This window comes from Peromyscus maniculatus, chromosome 5 (assembly GCF_049852395.1).
Source record: "Peromyscus maniculatus bairdii isolate BWxNUB_F1_BW_parent chromosome 5, HU_Pman_BW_mat_3.1, whole genome shotgun sequence".
Lineage (NCBI taxonomy): Eukaryota > Metazoa > Chordata > Mammalia > Rodentia > Cricetidae > Peromyscus > Peromyscus maniculatus.
Window position 1 is genome coordinate 67,049,314 of NC_134856.1, and position 11,926 is coordinate 67,061,239.

The following is an 11,926-nucleotide window of genomic DNA, read 5'->3' on the forward strand; positions in this document are numbered from 1 at the left end:
GAAAATATTTCTAAATACAACAAAACATTAAATTATAAACAGTAAAAATGAATTTCAGCAATCCTAATGTCATTCCTTCAGATGGCTAGCATCATTACCATAATGTCCCCCACACAAGGTTCGATGATTTAGGCAAGCCTGCTCAATTGCTACACCCTTGTTAAGTTACAGTTTTTGATGCTGTCATCCGTATCCTAGCCTGCAGACAGATTCTAGGAAGGAAATAAAAATATTTTACTGCTGGCTTAGCTGTAAAATCTAAATACCCTACTTCAAAAATGAAAACAAATATAATTTACACATAAATAACATAAAATATCTCTATTACAATCTCCCACTCTACACACCGCTATTTATTCATTTAAATGGATTTTAAGAGTTAACATCTTTCCAGATAATTCTCTCCCCACACATCTGCAACTTAAATATGACTGCGTTGCACAGAAATATCAACCAGCACCTATCCCCAGGTTTCACAACACAATGCATATAACTTCATTTTCAATTTGCAAAAATAGCAGGCTACATCAAACAGCATGGCTGCAACGGTCAGCGCTGGCTGAAAGCATCAGAGAACAAAAAGAAATACAAAGAGAGAGCCAAAAGTGACGAAAATGGAAGATACCTGTGGTAGCACAGCGCTATCTCACACACCTTTTGTTTTCTCCGAGTAACGAATACTGCAGTCAAGACATTTCAGGCTCAAGAGCCCCAAATCTGTTTTTCTAATATTAAACACAAAGGAAAAACACTGACAGCGAGCGTGGTAAATAAATCCCTCCCCTGAGAAGGAAGGCGGCAAACAGGAGGGGGCTGACATACATGCAGGGGAAACTAAACACCATCTTTTTTCTACCTGCACAAGTTGCCATTTGCTGCAGCGATCAAGAATCTCCTTCCTGTTGATTTCAAGCACCTTTCAGGATCGCTTTCCACCCTTAAGTCATCTGTTGATATGCCTTATGTGTGTGATATTAATATCTCAGGATCTCTAGGAGAAAAATCCATTCTTTCCTGTTCAGGTAAACATGTTTACAGCAGCTGCACAGAGGCTGGGTGGTTCAGACTCACATGTCACACACATGTCGTCAGCAACAAGAAAAGCCCCTTTCTCTGGCAATCAACATTTTAAATAAGGCAAGGGCAGCGAACAGCCCTTTCCTAACCAACTTACCTTTCATAAAGCCACATCAGCGATAGCGGCAACAGCTCAATGTAGAACAGACACTATTTGACGCTAGAAGCAGGAAATTACAATTGCGGTAGCCTGTGCTCAGGTCCTTGCCACCACCAGTCACCTCTCCACAATGACGCTACCCAACACACCTTTCCCTCCGAACGAACAGGCTTCTCTGAAACACAGCGTTTATCTGAACAACTGAAAATCATTCATGGCAGCGGGGATTTTAATGTAGGCTCAGATATATTCAAAATGTGTTTACAACCGAGAGGAATCCTCTTTGGAACAGCCTAAAATCTTCGTATCTGCTTCTAGACAGGAAATCCCACACAAAATCTAAAATTGCCAGGAAAGGTTACAAAACCTGGCGTTTGGCATCCCGGAGGGGAGGGAGCAACACAGACCGGGCGGGGGTGGGGCGCGGGGGGCGCGCCAGGGTTGCCACTTAAACAGGATTTCCTAGTTCTCCGGACGCCACATCGATGCCATCAGGGGCGCATTTATTACCCCCCCCCCCCATTCTTAAAAACTCGTCGTTTAACGCCCCGCGGGAGCCCCACGGAGCCACCGGGTGCTAAAGGCACGAGGAATTCCTTATATAGCAGCGGCCGCAGCAGCACAGGGCTGTGGCCGCCCATCACCACACACAGGTACCCGGGCGGGGGCATCCCCCGGCCGCCGCCGCAGGGACTGTCCAGACAATGACCAGGAGCAGACGGCTGTCCGCGCCGCGAGCCGAGAGCACACACTCGCCTAAGAGAGGCACCATCTAGCAACTCCTGCGTCTCTCCACGCTGGGAGAGCCCACGCACACGATGCACCCACCGATACAGGTCAGAGTGTCGCGCTCTCTCCTGGTGCCTGTGGCTTTCCCTCTTTCTTAAAAAGCAAAAACAAAAAGACCAACAACAACAAAAAAAAAACTCTGCAGCCGGGCCGAGGAGTGTGTTTCCCTGGCACATCCGCGCAAATCAATACCCCCGCGCAGCTGCACCGCGAGCCGCAGCCCCGTGCGCCCGTCGGGCCGCCCGCCCCCTCCCCCACCCGCCCCACTCGCGACCCCGAGCGCCAGCCCAACTCCATTATCTGCCCTCGGCTCGCGCGTCCGGCCCAGGTAACAACTTCCCCAAACCGAAAGAGCCAAAGCGAGGCGCATGCACACAGCCCCGTGCCCGCGGGGACTCGGGCTGCCCGGGCGTCCCGACCTGTCTGTGCTGCTTCCCGGCCGTAAGCAGCAGGCGGCGAGTCCACGCACACGCTCGGCCCACGGCAGCAGCAAGGAGCCGCCCGACCCCGCTCGGCCCCCGACGGGCACCGCACGCGCGGGGTTCCAGCTCCCCGAGCGCCCGGCTAGCGGCGGCCCCGCGCGTCCCCATCCCCGCCCGCCCGCCCGCCCGCGAGCGCGCGGGGCGCAACTTTACCGCGGGCGCCCGACCCGGCGCGCAGCGCCCGCTCCCGCGCACACGCGCGCACGGCCGACACGCAGCCGACACGCAACCGGCCCGCGGCCGCCCGTCCTCTCCCGCCCGCGCCTGCCCGCCCCGCAGCCCGCGCCTGCCTGCCCGCCCGCCCGCCCGCCGCAAGTTTGTTCCCCGCCGCCGCGGCCTGCGCGGAGGGAGGATCGCGCGCGGGGAGGCGCCGAGGGGCGGCAAGAGTGGAGAAAGTGCGGAAAGAAGCAACAGCCGCTCCACCCGCGGGCGGAAAAGTGGCCGGGCGCGGCGGCGGGATGCGGCGCGGCTAACGGTCCCCGGCGGCCGCGCGAACCGCTAGGCGCAGAGGCAGGTAAGACATAACGGTCCAGGACGGCGGCCGCGGCGGCGGCGGCAGCGGGGCGCACTACTTTACTTTCCCACTCCACTCGGCCCGGCCCCGCCGCCGCCCCCGGCCCGCTCGGCCCCGCGCCCCTCGTCCGGCCGCCCGCTGCCCGCCGCCGCGCCGGGCCCCTCCGCCACTCACCGTTATTGCGCCGCGGGTTCGCCTGCTTTCTGCGCTTACACCTGGGGCCATCCGCCATGATCCTCTCGCTTGTGTCTAAATGCTCGAGTCACCTCCTCCCCCTCCTCCCTCCCTCCCTCCCTCCCCTTCCCCCCCCCCACACCCGCCGCCTCCACCCCTCCCCCTCCCCACCGCACCTGGTTTACGACACTCGCGGCTTTACGACATCACCTTCCTAACACCTAGCGGCGCTCGCTCTACGGCCGGAACCTTGTTGCTAGGGCCGGGGCGGTTTGCGGCAGCCTCGGACGCTGCGGAGTTTGAATCGGGGAGGCGAGGGAAAAGTTTTGCTCAGGTGTGGTGGGGTGACGGAGGAGGGTGCCGGGGCTCTGGGGACGGGGCCCGGGAGGCGACGGGGTGGCCTCCTGGGCCAGGTGGAGCTGGCGGCACGGGCCACACCCGCGGCGGCCCCCCGCGCGCGGACCGGTGCGCACTCCTCGGATCCCGCGCGCTCCAGCTGTCGGGGGCGGCGGCGGCCCCGCGCGTGCGCGCCGGGGACGTGGACAGCGTGGACGCGCCGCGAGCTACCTGGCCAGCTCGGTCTAAACTCACTCCCCTCCCACAGACGCGCGGGTTTCCCCAGCCTACCCGGACGGGAAGTGACAGCAGTTGGGTTGAACTTCAGCTGGACGGAGAAGGAGGCGAGAAATTCCGCTCTCAGGAAAGCCGCATGAGTAATCCCCGCACGGTGCCAGGCTCACTTCCTCATCCGCGCCTAGTTCACCTGCTGTCACCTTGCCTACTCCGCCCTTGCAGGGTCCCAGGGTGGCCAGGCTCGTGGGGGCGTTATGACTTGCCCTTGAGGCATAAACAGCTCTAGGGGGAGCACGCCTGGAAACCTGTAATCCGAAACTTGGAGAGCCTGAAGCAGGAGGATGGCCGAAAGTTCAAGGCCAGCCTTCACTACGACAGTGGGACTCTGCCTCAAAATAACTACACTTTCACACACATCTGAGCAGTATAGTGACCTCAAGGCTAAAAGCAAAGCTGAGTAGTGTTCGCTGAGGCTGATTTTTATCTTAAGTCCTTGACTTTGTACAAGACCCCAAATACTTTGATACCCATCTTCAATAATTAAGATTTAAATTTACCTTTCTCTCCCTGCTTCCCACCCCTTTCAAAGGAGGAATTGTGTGGGACAACTTTATAAGATAAATGACCTAAGCTATTATTTCAGATATGTAGTTACTAAATGTTAATGTATAAACGAGAGTTATGGATAGAAATAACAACTGAAACATGCCTTGGAGTCTAAGAAATAATACACGAAAGCAGCACAGTGCGGATACATGCAAGCTGCTTGGAAAGTTTCTGCCCACAGGTTTTGCCATGCCTTAGGCAAGGTATTTTATTGTGTGACTAGTCATGGTGACATACACCAGCAAGCTTTGCTTGTGGGAGGTGGAGGCAGGAAGGTCACAAGTCCCAGACCAACTCTGGCTGCATAGTGAGACTCTGCCCCCACCCCTCAAAAAAAAAAAAAAAAAACAACCCTCCAATCCCCAAATGTTAAAAAGAGTCATTAAATGAAGTAAGTGTACAGCCGAAGTCCATTAATTAAGAAGTGCTGGCTATAGATGAAAAGCTGCTTCCCACATTTGTTGTGTCTGAAGAATGGGAGTACACATGTTCTTTGCACATCAGCTCTATTCTTGTTGCAAAACTAGACTGTCTCTTAGTCCTTGTACATGTAGGCAGTGCTTCTTTTCCTCAGTACCATGTTCACTGAGACACATTTGTATCAGATGGTGTCCTTGGATTAGTGGCCTTGGATCACCCTATAGCTCAGCCCTTAAGCTTGGGAGCCCTCTGCCTTAGCATCCTGAGTGGCTGAGATCACGAGAATGAGCCATGGCCAGGCCTCAGTTGCTTTCTGAATCAGATCATAAACTTTTGTCTTTTACCAGAAGGTGTCTAGTTTCCACTTGTTACAGTCACCCTTGTTTCAGCCAAAAAGAACTTTTTTTTTTTTTTAACTTCACTCTACCACATGTTTTACCTTCCCTTACACTTGGGAGGTGTCACACATCCAGTTCTTTTTCTGGCTTGTAAACCCATCTGTGTTCTTAGCGGGAACAATCAGAGGCCTACAAAAACAAACAGAAGATACTTTGTTCCTTCTGGGGTTGCTGATGTCTTATGTGGGGGCAGTTATTAACTATGGGGATGGTAAACCCTTCTTTGCCATTTCTGTATCCTCAACACCTAGCAGAGTACCTAACCGCCTAGTCGATGTTTAATAAATATATCTGAAATAAGTTTTAAGTTTTCTGAACCTGTTCTCATCAATGAAATAAAGATTGTGTGTTTTACTTTATCTTAGGAACAGTTGAGGTGAGTGTGTAACACAATAGTTGCCATTCATGCCCATGCTAATCTTGATCTTAATCTTTCCATTATCATTTTCCTTTTCCCCAAATAACTACTTCGGCTCAGTTCTATTTTTAAAACATGCCCAGGAAATACTGGTAAGCCAAATTTAATACAAAGTTTAAATTTTGCAAAAGCCTCTGATAACTTACAAATTAAATATTTGACTTCTATTCATAGTTTCATAATGTTATGGAAGATATTTAAAATCTGTACTAGAAAGAGAGAAGTCTCAGAATATAAAGTACTGCTTTAAACTTGATTCTTGTCTGATAGTTTAACCAAAAAACAGGGAAAATATTTTTGGAACCAACTTATGAAGGAAATAACTATTAAGGTTTAGATTAAATCCAGCACTTGGGAGGTAGGGGAAGGAGAATCAGAAGTTCAAGGCTATATGCTGAGTTCCAGGCCAACCTGGGCTACAGGAAACCCTGTCTCAAATTAACAAGAGTTTAGATAAAATGGGTAACAAGGCTAGTGTGAGTTTAACATGCTTCATGTCTTGTTCACAGTGACTGTGACACATCACAGAACATGCCTACACTCATGTGTTAGTCAGATGTTAATACTACTTTTAACACTAGGATTATATGTGTTGAGCAAGAAATACTGTACAAAGTGGATTACTATATTTTCAAAATTTATTGGAAATGTAAATGGTTGGACTATTTTCAATTACAATTTTTTCCTATAAATGTTTCATACTCTTTGCACATACTTCATATAAGATTCATATTATATATATATATATATATATATATATATATATATATATATTAGAATAGACTGATAAATTACTATTTTGAAGTTTAAATCAGGTGTTCTACATCAAGGGTATAGCACTTTCCAAGTTGCATTTTAGAAGTATGACGACAATTCTCTAGACCTCATCAAACTGAAATGTCAGGTAGTCTCATGGAAGACGTCTATGTGAATGCCAGCAATCCATTCAGTACCTGTTTTCACACTGGACTGTTGAAGTGGTGGGAGTGTACTCATTTAGGTAGGGTTTCTGCTGCTGTGATGAAACCCATGACCAACGGCAGCTTGAAGAGACACCATGACCAAGGCAATTTTTATATTAAAAAAAGCATTTAACTGAGGGCTTGCTTACAGTTTCAGAGGATTAGTCCATGATCATCGTGATGGGAAGCAGGCAAACACAGTGCTCAAGCAGTAGCTGAAAGCCTTACCTGCTGATTCACAGGCAGCAGACAGAGAGGGTGAGAGACTGGGCCTGGCTTGAGCTTTTTAAACTTTAAAGCACACTTTCAATGACACATCTCAAACAAGGCCACACCTCCTAATCCTTCTCAAACAGTTTCACTCCCTGGTGATTAAGCATTTAAATTTGTGAGCCTATGGGAGACATCCAAACCACCACAGGGGAGAAAAGGGCTAGTCAGGCTTAAACTCTCAGATCACATTCCACTGAAGGAAGCCAGGGCGAGGACCTGGAGGTGCGAACTGCTGAACTGCTGCGGAAGCCATGGAGGGGCGCTGCTTACTGACTTGTTCATCATGGCTTGCTCAGCCTGCTTTCCTATAGAACCCAGGACCACCAGCCCAGGGGTGACACTGCCCACAGTGGGCTGGGCCCTCCCGCCTTAGTCATCAATCAAGAAAAGGCACTACCAGCCACTCTGGTGGGGGCATTTTCTCAGCTGAGCTTCCTTTTTCTCAAATAAGTCTAGCTTGTGTCAAGTTGACAAAAAACTGACCAGGACACATGTAAAGAATGCAGAGACCCAGCTGCTTCTCCGTAATGGCTCAGCTGAGACTGGATTTGCTGTCCATAATGGATCAAAGGAAGCTGGTGGTCACCTCACTGTTGCAGTTCAACCAGATTCTGCAGCCAGAACCCCAGGGCAATGCTTAACCAACATTCCTCCTCAGGACCCATGGCAGCTTCTCCAATCAAGCCTTCTTGGAGGTGATGAAGAGACAGGTTTTCCTCATGGCTCCAGGTCATTTTTATTATGTGCTGCACCCACAAAATTTCTCTCCGATGAGGCTCCCACTTTTAGTAGAAGTCAATGAACTGTTGACAGGTAAGGGCTGTTAACATAAGTGGCATTTTTCTCAAAACATCAGATATAAAAGCATAAATGTAGGGAGATATTTGCAGAATGTCAGTGATATCTCCAAAAGCTAATGCAGTAGTAGCTCCTCTAGAAGATGTCTTTTATTGGTACCACGTGTGAACACGAGTGCCATGCTCAGGTGACTGACACACGAGAGCCCAGGATGAACAAATGGTTTTGAGTGGAGTGTACTTAGCGTGGTGTCAGGGGTCTGGCATTCGGTTTGCACTGCTGTCTTTGCCCCTTTGTTTCCGTCGATTTCTTTGTTTGGCATCTTGACTTCTCTGAGCAGCTGACTGATTTTGTTACAGAGTGCATCTGTTGTCTGGCTTACACCCCTGGCTTTCTGTAACCCATAGTCTCAGTTATAGGCACTGCCAGCATTTACTCCTTGGAACGTATGTAGTTAAAATTTAAAAGAAAAAATAGTAGCCTGTTTTCAATCTTTCACCACTGTGTTAGGGTCACATGGAAGAGATTGTGACAGAAATATGCCGTGTTCGGTTACACCCACAACTCTAAGGGGGTCTGACCTTGCTCATCCTTTTACCTCCTTGCTTCTGTATTTTTTTTTTCCTGCTTTATCTTGTATAACTAGGCCACGCAGTGTGCCCCACCCCACTATTTTACTTTTTAATCATTCTCTTCCTCTGTCTGTCTTTGTCCCAGGTCTGACATAGTTCCTTTCCCTTTATCTTTTAGGTCAAGGTTTTTAAAAATTGTTCCAACTCTAAGACGTCCTGCTTGTTTGCATGATGATTACTCTTCTGACTGGTTAAACCCAGCCTCCGCCTGCCCGTGCTCTGAGAGCTGGCTTCTGTGGACCCCATCACTCGGGCGCCTTGGTCCTCTGAGTCGGTTTGATTTCAGCCAGTTTGGGAAGCATTGGCAAAGGATCAAAGGAAGGAGAGAGTCCAGGATATTTACTCCCTCGCAGTGGCTGCAGCTTCTTCTTCGACTAAGGCCCGTGGCTCCTGCCAGACACCTGTGTCTTGTAGCCAAGTTCTAGAAACTGCTTCTCCCCCTTGTACCTTCAGGCCTAGAGATGGAATGATTAGATTCTCTACCATTCCTTCCCTTAAAAGCGACCTCCACCTTTGTAAGAATTCTCCTCATTAAACTCTCTTCAGTGACCCTCTGAAGGTACCACCTGCTTCCTGCCAGGACCATGAGTAATATGTAAGTTGGAATTAGAAATTGTGTCCAACCTTGTCAATCAAGAGTACCCACCAATTCTAAATTAAAATTTGAATGTGAGGTAAGTATCTTATGATATCCTGACATATGTTCTTCATGCAAAATCCGGCAGATACCAATTATTCAATAACTGTAGAATGAAGGTTCTATCATCTAAGATCTAGGTGAGACAACTTCAAAATAGCAATTTAAATCGAAGTTTATGTGTACTGAAGACAAAGTTCCCAGGGTATTTCATAATGACCGAATACTTGTTAATGACAGAACTGTCTGGTTTGTGCCACTTGGCCATTTGCAGTAATGACTCGGCGTCTTCCCTCCTTGCATGGGCCTAGGTGCCACCATGCTGCGAGTTCTGCCCAGTGTGATAGAAATAGAAGTGATGTGTGCAGCGCTGCGGCCAGTCTTCAAAGGCAGTGACTCACCATTCTTCACTTGTCCCTGTTGGGTGAAATGAGACCTGCTATGCCAGGCTCCAAAAGGCAGGCAGACCAGAACTGAAGAGAGGCTCTTGACATTGAAATACCGTTATCAGCCCCAGATTTCCCTTACAAAGAAAGAGAGAAACACCATGGATCAGCCACCTTCTCAGAAGTTGTGTTGATACTCGGCCGGCATCACTCCTGTGTTGTGTGGGTATATTTGTGTTCTCTTGGGTGCTGTGAACCTGACCCACCAGTGAATGAAAACTACATTCAATAGCTTCTCATCCTGGAAGACAGAAGTCCAAAGTGGGTGTCACACAATTAAATGATTCTCTATCAAGGTTTTGGCAGGATTGGGGACATCAGAAAGCTTCAGGAGAGAACATTTCTTTGCCTTGTACAACTCTGAAGGCCACTCATACTCCTCAGCTCAGGGCCTCTTTCTCCACCTCCAGACTCACCAGCGTCTGTAGAGCCTTTCTCCAATGGCCTGCTCACTGGTCCACTGTTCTGCTTATCCACCCAACAAAGTAGATGCTTTTGTGATGATCTTAGCCCAGCCTAGATCATCCCATCTGTCTCCCTGCTTTAAGATCAACTGATAAGCAAGTTCTGTTCCACCTGTAACCTTATGTCCCCTTTGCCACATGACTAATATAGTCACAGGTTAAATTTGGGAGGCATTGTAATTTATGTTTAAAGTTTTGTGATTAAGAAACAAGTTTTTATTAACTTTTTCATCTTTAATTTCAGTGCAGCTTTCCAGTATTATGCAAATTAGTCATTACTCTTTATGCCACATAGAAATCTTTAATAATTAAGTATTAATTACTTTTTTCAACATCTGTTCCTGAGAGCATTTTATGTGATAGACACAGCATGGATCTATAAATATCTAGCACAGTCCCTGACTTCAAGAAACTTACAGATTGTGGGAGAAGTAGATTTGTCAAACGTGATCATACAATTGGCAGGGAGGCATGGAGATACGTAGGAGATACTGACTGAGGTGGAAGATGTCTGGACTGGAAACGATGGAGTTTGTCCGAGTCAAGTAGAGCAGAGAGAAATAAAGGTGAAAAGCACAAGATATGAAAAATCCCAGGATGAAAGCCTAGCCCTTCCAGAGGTAAACCCGTAGAGGTGAGGGGTTGACTAGAAGGTGTTCCTGGCTCCAGATGAGGCTGTGGGGTGGGTGAGTAGGAGACAGATTGTGTGAATGATGCTTTGAGAATTTGGGACATTATATTGAAAGTAACTGTAGGACATTGCCTTAGATGTTAGGAGGACTGTTGCTGGAGGGCTTCTCTCCAGGTTCCCCAAGCCCCGCAGTCCCACAATCCACTTATAAAATAATCACTCAGACGCTTATATCACTTATAAACTGTATGGCCGTGGCAGGCTTCTTGCTAACTGTTCTTTTATCTTAAATTAACCCATTTTTATAAATCTATAACTTGCCACATGGCTGGTGGCTTACCAGAGTCTTCACATGCTGCTTGTCCTGGCCGTGGCTGCAGTGTCTCTTCCTCAGCCTTTCGCTTCCCAGAATTCTCCTCTCTCCTTGTCCCACCTACTTCCTGTCTGGCCACCTACTTCCTGCCTAGTCACTGGCCATCAGTGTTTTATTTATATAGAATGATATCCACAGCAGAGGACTGCATTATACAAGATGTTAATTAGTATTCTGAGAAGGGAAAATAAAAATAAGCAGGATGAACAATAAGAGAACCCTAGCATTTTTCTTTAGAATAAGCATTTAAGAAGGAATTCAAGAAGGAATAGCCATGTGGATGCACACATACCTGTGAGGATCCCAAGGAATCTCAGATGGGGTCAGCATTCCCAGAGGTATTAACTACTCTGTAGCTGTGTTAAAGGTTCAGCATTAATATTTCCTCTGTTGTCAGTATTACCAAAATTGTGCCAGGCTGCATATTCATGTGGTGTTGCCAGCTCTTTAATGATGCCTCACCACCATGACAGACCCCCAAAATATATATGCTCCATGAACAAGTATTAAAAAGGAGCCCCAAATGTACCCATTAATTCTTGCTGTTTCCTGGCCATTATTTTTGTTCTAACACGGGAGTGGTACTCCTAGCCCTGTGAGATCGGCTGTCTTCCAGGTTCCTGTCCCTGCTTCCAAGAAGGCAGATTTGTTTGGTTTTGCTGGGTTAAAAAAGTATCTGTGCATGTCAGGTATATGGAATTCCTGAGACTGTCAAGCAGTCTCCTTTGCAGAGCTAATCATTCTTTCACATACCCCTAAAGGCCTCATCTCACTACGTATTTTTGTTTTATTTCATTTCAAATTATGTGGGTGCAGGCATATGTTTACATGAATGCAGGTGTTTGTGGAGAGCAGAGGAAGGTTTTGGAACCCCTGGAACCTGAATTATAGGTTGTTATGAGCTGCTCACAGTAGGTGCTGGAGCAAACTAGTGACCTATAGTTGGATTTTTTGCTCTTACTCTTTGCTCTTTGGGGACCCACCACCCAGCTCCCAAATAAATACATGGAGGCTTATTCTTACTTATGAATGCCTGGCCTTAGCTTGGCTTGTTTCTAACCAGCTTTTCTTAAATTATCCCATCTATCTTTTGCCTCTGGGCTTTTATTTTTATTCTATATAACTTTCTTTACTTCTTACTCCGTGGCTTGCTGTGTAG

The 11,926-nt window shown here is 47.8% G+C and overlaps 2 protein-coding genes across 11 annotated transcripts in view; one reads left to right on the forward strand and one right to left on the reverse strand.

The window, feature by feature from the left end:
• Zeb1 (zinc finger E-box binding homeobox 1) overlaps window positions 1-3,631 on the reverse strand; it is a 173,480-nt gene extending 169,849 nt beyond the window's left edge. For 2 of the 10 annotated variants that reach the window (XM_076572425.1, XM_076572428.1), the window contains exon 1: window positions 3,137-3,261. Coding sequence is in view for 3 of the 10 variants with exons in the window: in XM_076572424.1 (XP_076428539.1) it covers window positions 3,137-3,194 (58 nt within the window). In the remaining 7 variants the exon portion in view is untranslated. Of the gene's footprint in view, window positions 1-1,174; window positions 1,904-2,385; window positions 2,510-3,136; window positions 3,280-3,312 lie in introns of those variants that run through there. The other 8 variants (XM_015992728.3, XM_076572427.1, XM_042277940.2 and 5 more) reach the window with 7 other exon arrangements.
• On the forward strand, window positions 1,308-8,770 carry LOC143273213 (uncharacterized). Its single transcript, XM_076571580.1, has 3 exons — window positions 1,308-1,362; window positions 1,896-2,962; window positions 8,335-8,770. The coding sequence occupies exons 1-2, from the start codon at window positions 1,308-1,310 to the stop codon at window positions 2,948-2,950; spliced, it is 1,110 nt and encodes a 369-aa protein (XP_076427695.1). The 3' UTR covers window positions 2,951-2,962; window positions 8,335-8,770.
• Window positions 8,771-11,926: the final 3,156 nt, after the last annotated feature.